At 36.8% G+C, this 16,246-nt stretch overlaps 1 protein-coding gene across 1 annotated transcript; it reads right to left on the bottom strand.

Annotated features, from left to right (window-relative positions):
- Nucleotides 1–8,426: 8,426 nt before the first annotated feature.
- On the bottom strand, nt 8,427–11,528 carry LOC132622407 (probable pectate lyase P59). Its single transcript, XM_060337013.1, has 4 exons — nt 11,203–11,528; nt 10,133–10,536; nt 9,521–10,032; nt 8,427–8,933 (listed from the first exon to the last, which is right to left on the bottom strand). Exons 1-4 carry the CDS (start codon nt 11,400–11,402, stop codon nt 8,706–8,708), a joined length of 1,344 nt encoding a protein of 447 aa, XP_060192996.1. The 5' UTR covers nt 11,403–11,528; the 3' UTR covers nt 8,427–8,705.
- Between the last annotated feature and the right edge of the window lie 4,718 nt (nt 11,529–16,246).

Here is a 16,246-nt window from a genome sequence, read left to right on the forward strand (position 1 = left end):
CTAATACTTCAAATCAAATATGGGATTAAATTAATCCCAAAATCTATCCCGAAATTATTATCCTTATCTCATGTATCAAACAACCACTAAAGATTAAAGCGCGTATTTAATTGAATATAGCATATATAAGACTTAAAGTTATACTTCACTAATAAACATATCAAAAAGTGCAATATCCACAAAAAAAAAAAAAAAAAACTATGTCTTTGTCAGATCTATTTTTCGTAGTGTTTGAATAGTACATGGCATCATATATGTTATGCATTGGTCAAATTTAATTTGTCTGACAAAATCATCACTGTCTAGCCAGGTCCAACTCTTATATTTAGCTATCTCAGAATGTGTCCACGATCGAATGTCGTCATTTATATGATCTGAGCCATCGTGGTACTACGCTTAATTTCAATAATTACTTTTCACAATTTAGCTGGTAATGTCGTAGCATCTATGCATTATATATGTTTAATTTATTCGGCTTTAAGATAATTATACAATGTTATTAACTATGGGTTTCTGAAGACTGAACTCCAATAAACTCATACTAACAATTCATTTTTATTCTCTCCGATTCCATTAACATGTCAATGTCTTTCGGAATTCGACATTGAATTATTTGTTTTGGAGCCCCTATGTGCAACAATTTGTAGAAAGGCTTAGGTGTACAAGTTGAGTTGTGCATGGTTGTACTTCGTTAGTTACTAGCAATAATGAGTTGTACATGATCAGTTGGCAATTAGTTGTAAATGTCTTAGCTAAGTTAGTTGTCAAGTGTGTGTGTGTGTATATATATACTTGCATGTACAGATACAAGTAAGGATCATATGAATGAAAACTCTTTCATCATTTTTCCATCCTAGCTCTAGTAACCGCCTCACATATATTCATCTTCCCCATCGATCCTATTGCTCAATATGGTATCAGAGAGCAGCTTTAATGGCGGTCCAAGATCACGTTCGATGCGATGTGAAGATTGCGAGGACGAAGGTACAAAGCTCATTTTGCATCTGTTTTTGTGATCGATTTTTGCTTGGACAGCAAGTTTTTTACTTCAATTTTACAGTTTTATAAGTAGAATCGAGTGTTGGTTTGTGATTTCTCTTCTCAATATCGATAAAACAATCGCATGCAATGGAAGATTTGGATCAATTTGAAGTTGTTATTATTGATATACCTATTGATACACACCCTAGGCATCATTTATATCTTCATCCAGTCGATACACCTGGTAGTATTTTGATTACGCAACAATTAACTAGAATTGAGACTTATATGGTTTGGAGTAAGTTCATGATTAATGCGTTATTAGCGAAGAATAAGATAGGTTTCATAACTGGAAAGTGTCAAAAATCTCAATCCAAAGGAGATTTGGAGTACGAGTGGGAGCGATGCAATGCCTTTATTATGTCTTGGATAATGAACACTATGTCAAGAGAATTGGAAGTGGTATGGTGCATTCGAAAAATGCAGCTGCTGTATGGAAAGACCTAAGGGAGAGGTTTGCTAAAAGAGACCTCACTAGGATATATCAAGTTCACCATGAGATTTGCACAGTAAAACAAGGGAATCTATCCATATCTGAGTTTTTCTCTAGATTGAAGATAGCATGGGAGAATTACTCAGCCCTGTTACCAATACCACAATGTTGTGATAAGTCTAAGGTTTACAATGAACACATGGAACAACAAAGGCTAATGCAGTTCCTCATGGGGTTGAATGAGACATATAGCAATGCTCGTATCCAGATCTTAATGACAGTTCCTGCACCTACTTTGAATCAGGCATATAGTATGCTACTACAAGATAAGAGTCAAAGGGTGCAGTCAAGCTTGATGTCACAACATGTTACTAAGAACATTGAGCAGATGCAGCTGAATGATACCACTGCATTAGCTACAAGATAGTATAACAAGTTCAAGAAAAACAACAATGGTTTGTACTGTAACTTTTGTCATAGGTCAGGACATGTACAAGAGAAATGCTATAAGTTGGTAGGATATCCACCAGGGCATAAACTCTATAAGCCTAAACCAGATGACAGAAATGACAAGCCAAGGTTCTATGCAAACAAGGCACCATCTGCACATCATGCTTACTATGGTGGGCATTTTGACAAAGCATGTTATCAGCCTATGCAACCTTATCATCGTATGCAGCATTATCATGGTCCTAATGGAGGAGAAAGATGTAGTTATGCTCCACCATCTTACAGAACACAGGGTAGAGAGTTTAGTCATGAAGCACCTGTTAATGCTGGTTTTGGTTTTCCTCAACACAATATGAACTCTGCTCCTAACCATGTTGAAGCAAATGTGTTTAATTCATCTGGAGGATCACATCATGGCAGATTCCACAGCAAGGAGTTGCGGCCAATAGTCCTGGTCCTACTCAATACCAACATATGATGTAGATCATGGATACGGATTCTAAATTTGCTGAAGTCAATGCTAACATGGCAGGTATACTTAACTCTTGTGATCACTCTTCTTCTTGTAGTTGTTTTACTGTAGCTAGGACTTCTAAATCCTGGGTGGTTGACGCTGGGGCAACTGATCACATGGCTTCTATTTTGGATCTTGTTACTAATCCTCAAGTTGTTACTTCTTCCACCTCAAACAAAGTACATTTACCATATGGCTCCTACACTAATGTTTCTCTCATAGGTAGTTCCACTATTTCAGAGTTCCTACAGATAGACAATGTTCTATATATTCCTCATTTCATATATAACCTTTTGTCCATCTCAAAACTAACTAAGAGCCTACACAGTTGTGATTCCTTTATCCTGAATTCTTTATTTTACAGGATCTATGTACTGGCAAGGTGAGGGGGATTAGTGAGGAGAAAGGAGGACTTTACATCCTTGATCTAGCCATCTCACAATCACATACCAATGCTTACAATCAAACTTTTGTAAGTACACTGTTTGTAGGAGTAGACACTTCAAAAGGTTCTTTTAGCTTTTCGGGTTCAATACCAAATTTCTTAGCAATATAAGGGGTGACATAGGATAGGGTGGATCCAGGGTCCATGAGAGCATAAACATCGAAACTGAAAACGGTAAGTATACCTGTGACAACATCAGTACAAGCATCGATATCCTGACGCCCGATCAAAGCATACAAACAGTTTGGGCCACCGCTTGTGTTGCCGGATCTAGCTGGTGCACGTCCTGCCTGAGTCTAGTTATTATGAGGAACTGATGAATTTACTGACTGAGTTCGGTTACCTCCTGTGCCCTGTTTAACTGAAGGGCAATCTCGGTGAACATGGCCCGGCTGGCCGCACCCATAGCAAACATTCGATCCAGAGCGGCGCTCCCCAGGGTGCCTCTTCCCACACTTAGCAAAAATCGGATTTTCGAAGTTACTCTGAGTCACACTGGCCTGAGATTGGGAGCCTGACGACCTGAAATTCTGCTGACGGTTATCTTTCCTGAACTTGGAAACTGGAGCACTTGCTGTGGACGGAGCAGGTCTGGCTGACCTGTTCTTAAAGAACTTTCTGTTTCCATTATCGCTGATCTGCCCGGTAGACTTGACCCTCTTGTTGAACTCCTTGTCTTTCTCTTTATGTAAGGCTTCCTCCTCCTTCAGCCTTATCTCGTTCCCTTCTATGAAAGCAACCATCTTGGAGATAGTCATCCCCCCATTCTGTGCAGCAATATTGGCCCCATCATACAAATGGGAATCAAGACCCCCAACAAACCTCTTCACTCTTGCCCTCATGTCCGGTACCATATTTGGAGCATGCTTGGCCAGACTGATAAATTCTAAATAATAGTCCTGAACTGACCTGCCATTCTGTTTAAGCTTCAGAAATTGCTCAGCCTTAGCTTCTCTGACTTCTATTGGCATGAAGTGGTCCAGGAATGCACTTGTGAATTCATCCCATGTAGCATCAGGTGCATCTTCACCTCGGGACAATTCCTAAGATTCATACTAGGTGTTAGCAATGCTCTGCAGCTGATGAGCTCCAAAAGTAGTTGCTTCGATTTCCGTAACTGTCATAATCCTGAAGATTTTCTGAAGGGCATCAATGTAGTCCTGAGCATCCTCATCTTTCTTTGTCCCCGTAAAGACTGGAATTCATTCTGAGAAAATTCTTAGTCTTAGAAGACTCTCCATTATTCCCTGAGCTTGACCCAAATTCCTGACGCCTGAGCTGCTACCAGTTGTGTGAGCATGTTGATAGCATTCCTAACATCCCCATACGAATCACTAGGAGGTGTAACTATAGGAGCGGTTGAGGCTGCTGTCTAAGTTGGAACGGTCTCTTCGCGAGTTGCTTCTGCAGTAGCCCCCTGCAGGTGGTTGTGGCCTTCCTGGTGTATTTCCTTTTCGCAGGCATTTTCTGAAAATACGTACACGCACGAATTAGAAAGGCATCCTGAAAATACTGCTCTAACTGCACGATCTAGAGTATGAAGGAAGTGAGACAATCCTAAATGTCTTGGTGGTCAACTATTTATATGTATGGGGCCCTCACACATATAAAAGTGACCCCACTGGACACGGTTTCATAGACTCCTTAAAGACACTTGAACCTAGGCTCTGATACCAAGCTTTGTCACGTCCCGAACCATAGCCTGGGCGCAACACGACACTCGGTCCTTGCTTGCATGTGTCCGAGCGAACCTCGTGGCTTGCTTGTCAACATGGGCATCGAAACAACATAATCTAGATGATGCAATTTAAATGAATCATGAAAACATAATTGCGGAATAAAGTCTTGAAATAATCTCATAGCATGACATATCATGAAAACGTAATAGTCTGCAAACATAAAAGCACAATTGACTCCGTGTACTAACATATGTCTATGAAACCTCTAAAACATGTCTGAATACTAACTGCCATGACATGGCCCTGGACTACCATAAACTGAATACTAATCTAGACTCCATGTTGAACCCCGAGGGAAGTGGGGCTCACCAATAAGGTGATTACTGAGGTGATCCTACTGCGCAGGTGTATGCTCCTGAAAATCGGTATCTGCACCGTGAAGTGCAGGCCCCCGAGCAAAAAGGGACGTTAGTACATAGTGAATAGTACTAGTATGTAAAACCTGCTGAGATGAAAAACATGGCACAATATAAGTATAGGACATGAACTGAAACTGAATATAACTTGAACATGAGCATGAGTAAAGTTTGAAAACAATAAACCAATGGAAATATATTTATATATAACTGTTTCTAACGTGGGGAATGCTATAGTATAACCGACAACATGATCTGGTACTTGCGTCCTACCAGCAGAACACTCACACCTTGCTAGGGATATGAGATTTAAATAATAATAATAATAATAATAATAATAATAATAATAATAATAATAATAATAATAATAATAATAATAATAATAAGCATGTAAGGATCCAAACTGCATAATGAAGGTGTTGCCTCCTTGCTGACAACCCTTATCCTACAGTGGCTACGTAGTTTCAGGCTTTACTAATCCTTCTCGGTTAACTAAGCAAATCCCAAAACATGTGAATTATCATGATAGCTTGTGAGATCATGGTTTCATGAGATACTTGTCATAGTCTTGCAAACTTGTTCTTGATTCATGAATAATAATAATAATAATAATAATAATAATAATAATCATAAATACTTATATAGTTAACTTGAAACCATGCTTGTAACCTGCTAGATAAAATCATGAAGCTTCATATAAACATAATGAGAACACATGAGGAAGAATTCATGATTCATGGATTAAGCTAGGGTTCCTAATAACTGTAATGGAAGATTAGGAATACAATAATGAATATAGATACAAAATTCATGTTCATAAATACATAAATACGGGCTACCAATTTGTTGGGTTTAATGCCCTAGGATTTGAACTTCATGGATATCAAGAAACAGGGCGTGGGGAAGGACGTAGAGATTCCCACACGTAGATAGAAGTTCTACATACCTTAATCGCTCCAAAACTTGAATTAAAGACTTGAATTTTGAAGAAGAACTCCAAAAGCTAGAATCTTGATCTTTATGTGGGTTTTCCTGAAAACCCTAGGTTAGGAATGATGAATTCTTGATTAGTAATCATGGGTACATGTTAGAATTAACTTGGAATGACTTAGAATGGCTTACCTTAGAGTATCTTGAGTTTCGGAGAGAAGAATTATGTCCTTAGGGTTTGGGAGAATGCAAAATAGGAACAAAATAAGACCATACCCATTCTAAACGAGTTTTCTGCCAAAAACAGGCAATGTACGTCCTAGGATGTACGGCCCGTACTTGAAAGTACGTCCAATACTCCTTGAGCGTACATTGGGTGAAGTTTCCAGTGAAGATTCAGCTCTGCCACTCTTCAGTAAAATGGCTATAACTCTTTGTACGGATATCTGTTTGATCTCTACAATATACCGTTGGAAAGGTATTTCAATTATCTAAAACTTTCAAGAAGGAAGTTTTTTCAAATTACTAAAGCAAATTCTCGAAAACTTGCCATGAATGAAGATTCAGCTCTGCCACCTTCAGTAAAATGGTCATAACTCTTTGTACGGATGTCCGTTTGATCTCCACAATATACCGTTGAAAATTTATTTCAATTATATACAATTTTCAAGAAGGAAGTTTTCTCAAATTACTAACGCACATTCTCGAAAACTGACAATGAATGAAGATTGTCTCAGATTTAGAAGGCCTTAAGGATTTCACTTTTTGGTTTGACTTCAAAACGCCTATCTATCGCCCAAAATCATCCCGAAGGGATTCATATAACTAACATGTCATTGTAATACCAATATTACCCATTGGGACCTAACTCGAACTTACGGGATGTTACCGATATGGTTTAGTATGAGAGTACGAGGTGTTACACTATGAGTCTCCACTGTGACAACAAGGCAGCACTTCAGATAGCATCTAATCCAACGTGCCATGAAAGAACAAAACACACTGAGATAGATTGCCACTTCATTAGGGAGAAGATTCAACAAGGGCTGATCAAGACCAGTCATGTTAATACAAGGGAACAGATTGCAGACATATTGACTAAAAGCTTGGGAAGACAACAACATGTTTATTTGATGCTTAAACTGGGACTTATTATGTGTTCATGGATTCAACTTGAGGGGGAGTGTAGAAAGGCTTAGGTGTACTAGTTGAGTTGTGCATGGTTGTACTTAGTTAGTTACTAGCATTAATGAGTTGTACATGATTAGTTGGCAATAGTTTGTAAATGTCTTAGCTAAGTTAGTTGTCAAGTGTGTATGTGTGTGTGTGTGTGTGTGTGTATATATATATATATATATATACAGATACAGTTAAGGATCATATGAATGAAAACTCTTTCATCATTTCTCCATCCTAGCTCTAGTAACCGCCTCACATAAATTCATCTTCCCCATCGATCCTATTGCTCAACAATTGTGAAGATACAACAAATTCTTCTATAGCAGTGTGCCATTTTTTTACACTATCACGTAATATTGACAATTTTGATACTCTTATTTTTTTCTCTTTTTACTAAAATTTACTCACTGATTTTTTCTTTATTCCCTTACTCTCTCTTTCCTCAAACGTCCATCATCATGCTCTTAAATAATTGATGCTTTCTTTCTCTCTCTTTACTTCTTTGTACCACCGTAAACTTCAGTTTCTCCCTCAATCCCCCCATATTCATGAAAATCTTTTGGAAGAGGATGACTTTAAAATGGATTTCGAGGAATTCAATTTTGAATTGCATTTTCTTTTTGCTAAAGAAAATTTTCTTTTCCTTAGATCTATTATTTTTTTGGTCTCTCTTTGCTTTTTCTTATCGTCTCATCTCATCTTCCATTCTTAAAGTATTCAACCTTAATAAAACTTCAATTCAAAAAGTTCCATCCATCTAAAGAGCATGGCAAAATATTGGGGAAAGTATGAAAACCCTTTTAAGATACAATGATCCTTTATATAGTTATAAAGGGAAAGAAAATATTCGATATTTCTTAGAAATGCATGAGGAATTGTTGTTAAACAAAAAGAAGCTCCCCAGGGTTCACAATATATGAGGTGTTTTAAGAATTACTTGTTACGAGGTTCACAATTTTTGAAGATTTAAAGAATCACTTCAGTAATGATCCTGAGAAAAATCATGAAAAACTCAAAACTGTAAACAACATTAGAGAAGGAAATTAATTTCGTTACGAGCAAATAAGGAGATGATTTTGGTTAGAGTACAAGTAGGACTCAACTTTCCTTTAATGTTATTTATCTTCTGTAAATTACATTCTTATTAAATAAGGCAAATTATTAATATTACTTAAGCAAGTTATTGTATTTACCTTTAAAACTACCTAATGATGTAAAAAATTGGTACACTGACAGTGCACTAAACTTAAACTCATTAGAGTAACTATCGGTACTCAACCAACCAATTCATACTTAATATGTAAAAGTTCAGTTAGTATTTTAGGAATTTATAGTAATCTAGTTTTTTATACTTCAATTTTATTATTCATAGTGTAAAAATTATTTACATTATTATTATGAAGCACGATGTCAGAAGCTAGGCTACAAACGGTTGTATTGAATCAAAAAGGATTTCTTTTCCATAACCGAAACATTGATTACAAAACTAGATTAATCCAAAATTGAGAGGGTCTCGATTATGTACAGGTTCAAAAATATAAAGTCATTAGAACAAGAACACAGTATAATCCCATGTGGAGTAATAACTGTTTTTGATATTCTTTCTGCCAGCTGTTTTCTAACAAGCCTCTCCTACCTTGCAACCAAGTGCTCCTGCAAACCTTGTTATCCAAGTGACTTGATCTGCCGGTGCTGCTGCTATGCCATCGTAAAGATCTTGATGTTTCTTTGACCAATCAGGATCACCAGATTGAACAAAGTATGCTCCATTCATGTATAAATCTCCCTCTGATCTCCATGTCCACTGCATCCATACTGATTCTGGAGAGTACTCCCTCTTTGTAATCTGTGTTTGTACATTCATAATTACAGGGAAAAAATTAGTAGGTGTTTCCACAATATTTAGTGGAAATTGAAAAAGTTAAAGAGTCTTTGAAATTCACCCACTCAACTAATTTGGATTCACACTAGGCAGCCCCACTAAGTAAAATAAAGTGCTACCAACAACGGTGGACCTAGAAGGTTACTTACAAGTTCGGCCGAACCCAGTAATTTTAGTCCAAACATTGTATTTGTATTAAGAAATTCACTAAATATGTACAAAAAAATAAATTTTGAATTCAAATACTAACCCTTGATCTCTACCCCACAAAGGTAAGGGTAAGGTCGGCCTACACCCCATCCTCCCCAAATCACACTGGGTATGTTGTTATTGTTGTTGTAATTACTAATGCCTGATGTCGATTTCCTAGTAATTAGAACCCATAAAGATTAAATCCTGGCTCCACCTCTTGCTACCAGAAGGTTCCATGTTCCTAGACCTAGTTGAAACTTTTGTTAAGAATGTAGAGATCCCGACTATCCTACACTATCCTTTTAGTGGTATGGACCAAATATTTGAAAATGAACAAACAAAGAAAGGGGAAAAAATACCTGCTTCTTGAAGATGTCAGGAGGAGCAATGAAACGATTGCCCTGGCTAATAATGGTGGGATTTTTACTACCACCAATAGCATACATATTCCAGTGAGTATAGTCATTATTAACAACATGGATGTATCCCCATCTGCACCTAGGCATTCTCTGCACCAACCTCTTTCCAAAATGATTAAATGCCAGTGTAATTTGCATTTGTTGATCTATTGAAGAACTGTCACTTGCACCAAACAACATCACCTCATTATGATCTGTGAAGTGCCCATTAGATATGGTGATACCGGTGGATCCTTCAACAGCATCAATGATCCCATCATAGCAATTCCACATTGACATATGATCAATCCAAATATTGGACGAACCAAATATGGAAATTCCATCTCCATCACTCATTGTGCGGATCCCAATGTGGTCCACTGCATCTCTAACCATTCCACCATTCCCTTGGACAATATCGTGAATGTGTAATCCGTGGATGATAATGTTTTTCGTGTACTGAATCATGATACCTATTCAGACATGATATAAATAAGTAAATAAAAGTATTATGATCTCTTTATCAGTTACGTCTAAGTTCTTAAATGAGATGATCAGACAACTCAAAATTACCAGCACCGCCAGAAATGTGAACATTAGCACCACGAGCATCGATAGTTTTATCGGCCTGCATAATCAGCTCCTGGTGTAGCCTTATGTTCATGCTTCTGTCAAAAATGATCCATAATGGCTCCTTTTGGATAACAGCATGACGGAGGGTTCCTGGTTTTGGATCGGTATAATCATCTGAAGAGTCGTTGACAACGTACAAGTTGCCGTCCTTCCCCCCGGTGGCCTTGGACCCAAAGCCCATAGCACACTCTACTAGCTTTTTCCTGTTGTCAGCCCAATTAGGGTCACATCTCCAACACTTATCAATTGGATTTGTGACCATGCAAGGGCCCTCGTAGTGTTTAGTTCCTAGCTCCCTCCTTGTGTCATTCTTTGGTATTACACTACTTAATTCCTTCACAGCACTGCATGAATAAGAGGACAAATCTTAGCAACATAACAACAAGAAAATAGGCGTTGGACCTAACTAAACCATAAAAGCCTGTTCACGAGCTGAAGATTAACAACATTACATTCCCTCAATTAATGTAGCTAACATCCCCATCTCGCACGCCTAGTCTTGGAAAAATTGAGCGTAAATAACATAACATGGGCCTCAACATTGGGAAACACAATAATAATGATTGATTTGGCTTTGAAACCATGGCAAAAAAAATGGATATTGGATATACCTCAATACCAAAAATTAGCTCATGAAGTATAGAATTCTCCTAATGTGGGCAATCTAACACAAAAGGATATGCTAGCTGCCCTGTTCTCTTTCTTTTGCTTATAATGCATGGGTGGAAACATCATTAAAATCTTGAATTTGTAATACAAGAAAGTAGATTGAAAGTAATTAACTTGATTAATGTTTTCAAATTGCATCCTAAGTCCGAATTCTCATGTCCTCAATCTACGTCCGTGGAATTTTTGCATTATAATCCACAAGATAAATCCTATAAATGTTAGCTATAATTATGCTTTTGCATTTTTGCTATTGAACTTGATCCATCAGAAACAAAAGGATGTAACGTGTGCTAATAATAATTTGCGCGAGAAAGAGAGAGAGAGAGAGGAACTTGACATACTCGCGAGTTTTCTTGTTAAATGCCAACGTGACATTTGCAGGTTCGCTCTCATAAGTCTGGAGAGCGAACTTTCTAGCTTCCTCAGCTCTCCTCCTCCACACTTCATCAAAATCGCCAATATGAGCGTTGAAGGTTGGAATCATTGCACCAACTATGAAAAATAAAACGAAGAGTGAATGCATCATCTTAGGTTCTTTCATTATTTTTTATTTTTGTTGTATTACTGGTGGTCTAGGCAGGGTCGAACCGATGACTCAATAAAAGGTTCAGACCCTACACCCACAATTTTTATTTTGATCTTAGTTAAGCCTCTCTGTCTCAACAGAGAAAAGATAAAACTTTATCTTTGGTAAAATGTGGCTTAAATAGGTATTTGTCGTAACAATGGACATAGAATTATCGCAAGATGCGCATATCCATTATTTACTGAAGTGAACAATCAACACTAATTCGTTGTTGAGTTTCCTTGCTTAACTCTGGTCCAAAGATGCTGACAAGGGTGTGATATTTGAAGCATTAAGCATATTTTTTTCTGTTTCTTTTCGTGTGACACTATTTTATTTAGGAAGTTAAAGAAAAGATTTCCTTTGACCATGATTTTTTTTTTAACTTTTGTGACTTATATTACATAGATTTATATATATTTGCCAAGTATGTAATTTATTCTAATTCACATCAAAATTTAAGTATTGAACTCTACCGCATAAAATAAAAAGAAGAGGGATCGGAGTACTCCGATTTGCTTGTTCAGATAGGAAACTATATCCAGTCTTTTCTCGTTTATTAGTCTTATATTTTTAAATGGGTTGATTCGGCACATTATATTATGATAACCAAATTATATTACCTTTTAAACGGGTTGTTAGTTAGGCCCCCCAGTGAGTATATTTCTTCTTGAATTATTCAAATTCAATTCAATGCCGAAAATAATTTGGTATACAAAAAGTATCGTTCATAAATGTTACTCATGTTTGGCAAATAATTTCCCACTAAGCAAGAAAGAACTCGACATTGTGTTTAGGCAACATTTTTGTTCCGACAAAATTAGTCATTCAACTAAGGATATGATCTGGTGATCAATGAAGTGATTTGAGAACCATGAAATTTTAAGTTCAAAATTTTATGGAGACAAAACTACATAGTAGGTGATTTCCTCCATCTGTCAAGGTCTTGATGGACAAAGTTACCTGATACGTATTGGTGAGAGGTAACATATATCTCATGAAATTAGTTGAGATGCGCGCAAGCTAGCGCAAACACCATAATTTAAAAAAAAAAAAAAAACAATGCAAATTTACCTTTGTACTTTGTGTGAAGGTCTGAATTTATCCTCATTAGAAATTTGGCGTATCCATATCCTCGCCATTATAATTTTGGCTTAAATCGCTCTTGGCCACTAGCTAAAGATAAGGTCATGGCTGAACCTATTCTTTGTGGTATTTTTCATAAAATTGTCTCAGATTTTCATCCTAATATTAACTAGTATATTCTTGATTTAAGTTTTCATTTGCTATATGATTTAATTCTTTCCTTGAATGTTATACCAGCCTCTTTGGACTTAATTGTTTTTTCCTTATTTCAGGAAAACATTAACAGGTCAATGAGTAATTTTTTTATATTGGAATCAGAATCATCTAATTTATAAGGGCTACCTATAATATTTACTGCGACTTAGTCTCTTTTGTATATTAATAATATAACTTACTTTACGCAAAACAAAAAGGTCGAGTCCATGGTAGAATTGCAACGTCTTCTAAATTACGAGGAAATTAGGTTTTTTTATCTAAAGGTATTTCTAAAAGGGCATATTGAAGATATTTTATTTATCAACATACGCTACAAAAGAACTTGAATTAGCTATGAACTTCATTGCTAAATCACTAGCTTGTAGCTAATAGAATTTTGTGACAATTCATCGCTAATCGGTTGCTAAATAGGATTAGCACGCAGAATGAATTTTGCTGTTTAGTTACAGAATTTGTTGTGGATTCCTGTTTTTTTTTTAGTAGTGCGATTAAAATTGCTGTTACAAGGAAATTAAAGTGGAAGAAGGAATGTGTAGTGAAAATGAGCGATTTTTTTGTGTAATCCATTTCGCTAAAGGGAAAAGTTAGACCTTTCACCACCATAGGGTGAAGTTAGACCTTTCACAAACCATGTTGCTCCCAAACGCACACACAAGTATACGTGGTCGTACAAATAATATAGACTGTTAAGTCCAGATATCGATCCCACAGAGACTTAGATTCTATTGTTAAACTAATTCAAATCCGAATAAAACTATTCAAGAAAGTGAAAATCAAGGTGTTTGTTGTAACTAAACTAAAACTAAAAAGTAAACAATTTGTGATAGGTGTTTTTGTGACTGAGAGTATTTTGACAAAGACTGTAAGATTTATCAGATGAGAGAAAGTTCCAGGGTCGTGGCTTTCGACAATCCAGTTGATCTTCTGACAATTCTACCTATCTTATTTCCTGGGTTACTAGTTGACGGGTTAATTATAACTTTATGAATATCTTCCGAGTTGCTCGCAAGCCTGTAGATGCTACTATAACGCCTATATCTCTATAGTCGCCAGAGGTAACAAGAACGCATTTACTTCTCCGTATTCAACTAAGCAAGGGTAAAGGGTATATTCCTATCCTCATTAGCGAAACAATTATATCGAACAAGCCCTATTTATTCTTATTGCGCATGCAAATTCCCTATCCCTAGTTCAATTCACACGCCACAGATAGTGTTCAACTATTGGCCAGATAATCAAACAATTAAGATCAAGAATAAGTAAGCAACCCAAAATATGGAAATTTAATTGATAGAAAGTGTCGCCAAACCACCTATCATGTCTTTCACCACAACCCTAGAATTAAGGAGTTTAGCTACTCATGATTCTCAATGAACAACAAGAATTTATGAATAATCTAGGGTTGAAAAGATGAAAATAAAATAAAATCTAAAGAGAAAGTAATATGGCGGCTTACAAGTCTTGGAATAATCCCAACACGTCATTAATAACGAACAAAACATCTATTTATAGTTTAGGATTGTTAACCAAATAAAAGGGTCCTAATCCTATTTAAAATCGGACAAAATTGGGCATTCCTGCGTTGGCCAAGCGTCGTGGGTCCAACGCGGGGTCTTCAGTGATTTGGGCCCTCAAATGTGCTGAGCTCGCGACGCGGGTTTGACACGGATTTGCCAAAATTCTGCAGCTTGGTTTTCTCATTATGGCCAAGCGACGTGGGGCTAACGCCTGATTGTGAACCCGCATTGCATCCGCGAGACGGTCTGGCACAATTTCCTTCAATTCTTTCCAGAAAATCTTCTAAGTGTCGCACGCTCCTCTTGTTTACTCGTCCACACCAAATCACCTCCAGACTCAACCAAAACTGCTCGATTTCCTATTGTTTGTCCTCATCATACCTATACACATGAAATATAATGACATAAGCTCAAATACGACGATTTCATCATAGATTAAGCGATAAAAGTCATAAGAATAGGATGTAAAATGACACGAAACATAGATATTTGTGCCAAATATCACAACCCCCCACTTAGACTTTGCTCGCCCTCGACCAACCACAAACCAACACCAAACTACACTTCTAGCATAACTCATTCAAACAAGTCTGCAATGGGATTCGGCTAGTATGGCTATCTCAAAAGAAAGATTTCAAAACCAAAACAATGAGTCAAGTTATGAAAGCCATGCAAAAGATTTGAAATCTCATTTTTAGCAACAATGACCATCTTCGTTAAAAACACTTTCACTTTTAAAACTAATTGACCCAGCGACACTACTTTAAAGCATTTAAACATTCTTATGATCAAGAAATCAACACTTCACCGCTCTATTGCTAATTATGTGCCCTCACCAAAAGAAACTAGTCCATATCTTTCAAGAATCACATATGTTTAAATCAATGGACATAACATCGATAATTACGCTCACTCTCACAAAGAATATCACATGCAAGGTACGACGTACCATAGGCTTTCCCGTAGTGTAACCACTCAACTAATACAAGTAAGACGAACCTAGAATCAAGTAGGACTTCGAGAGTTGTAATGTAGGCTAAGGGACGGGTAGGAATTATTTGGATAATAGTGACTAACCTCCGTAAGCACTTTAATACATATATGTATATCTTTCTGGCACAATTTCTTCATTAGCCCTTATTCAACACCAACCACCCTTTAAATTTCTCCCAATTCACCCATTTTTCTTTGTTTAAGCACCACTCTTTTAAAAGTCACAAAAGTTAGAAGGGAAAACTTTTCGCTACATGTTTTTTTCTTTTAGTTCCCAACTAACAAGTGAATTAGTTCTTTTCATTCGGTGCTCCCATAGTCTTCCTAGATTACAATTAACAGCCACTTCCCCTTTTTCCCTTCACATCCTAACTCCTATTATATATGTAAATGATTAAAGTGTTCATAGAGTATTTGGATAAAAAATCGAGTTTTATAGAACGAAGGGGCAAAGGCTAATTAACTGCTATCCAAGAAAAGGCTAAAGGCTCAAAAGGGTTATCTAGGGTGCTATTTACAAGTTGGTAGGATAAACATTTTAGGCTTTTTAATGACTAATAAAAGAAACGCCTCTATCATTTTCTAGTCTCAACTGAACTTCATTTCGCTTTGCGAACACACAGGGCAAGTTCTAGACGTCAATACCACACATGGGTACAAATGTAAAACCTTACACACACATGGCACACAATTAACGCAAGAGGGATCCGATTGTCCCTCGAATCAACAAACAATAAGAATCAACAATGCCAAGTGGCTCATAACGAGTCAAACACAAAACAATTTGCAAGTGCTTTCAAGAAATCGATACAATTTCAAGGCATGCTTTTCACAAAGAAAAAAAAATTAAGATCACTCATATGCCAATACTTCACCTAATCCGTGCACCTAGCATTTGAATACGCCTATCCTAAGGACTAATTTTCCCTCAAGCAGGTTGTCATCAACCTAATTAAAAAGAAAGATTAAGCTAAAATTAAATCCTAAAAAAAATCCTAAGGCATAAGC

The sequence above is a fragment of the Lycium barbarum genome, chromosome 12, assembly GCF_019175385.1.
Source record: "Lycium barbarum isolate Lr01 chromosome 12, ASM1917538v2, whole genome shotgun sequence".
Taxonomy (NCBI): Eukaryota; Viridiplantae; Streptophyta; class Magnoliopsida; order Solanales; family Solanaceae; genus Lycium; species Lycium barbarum.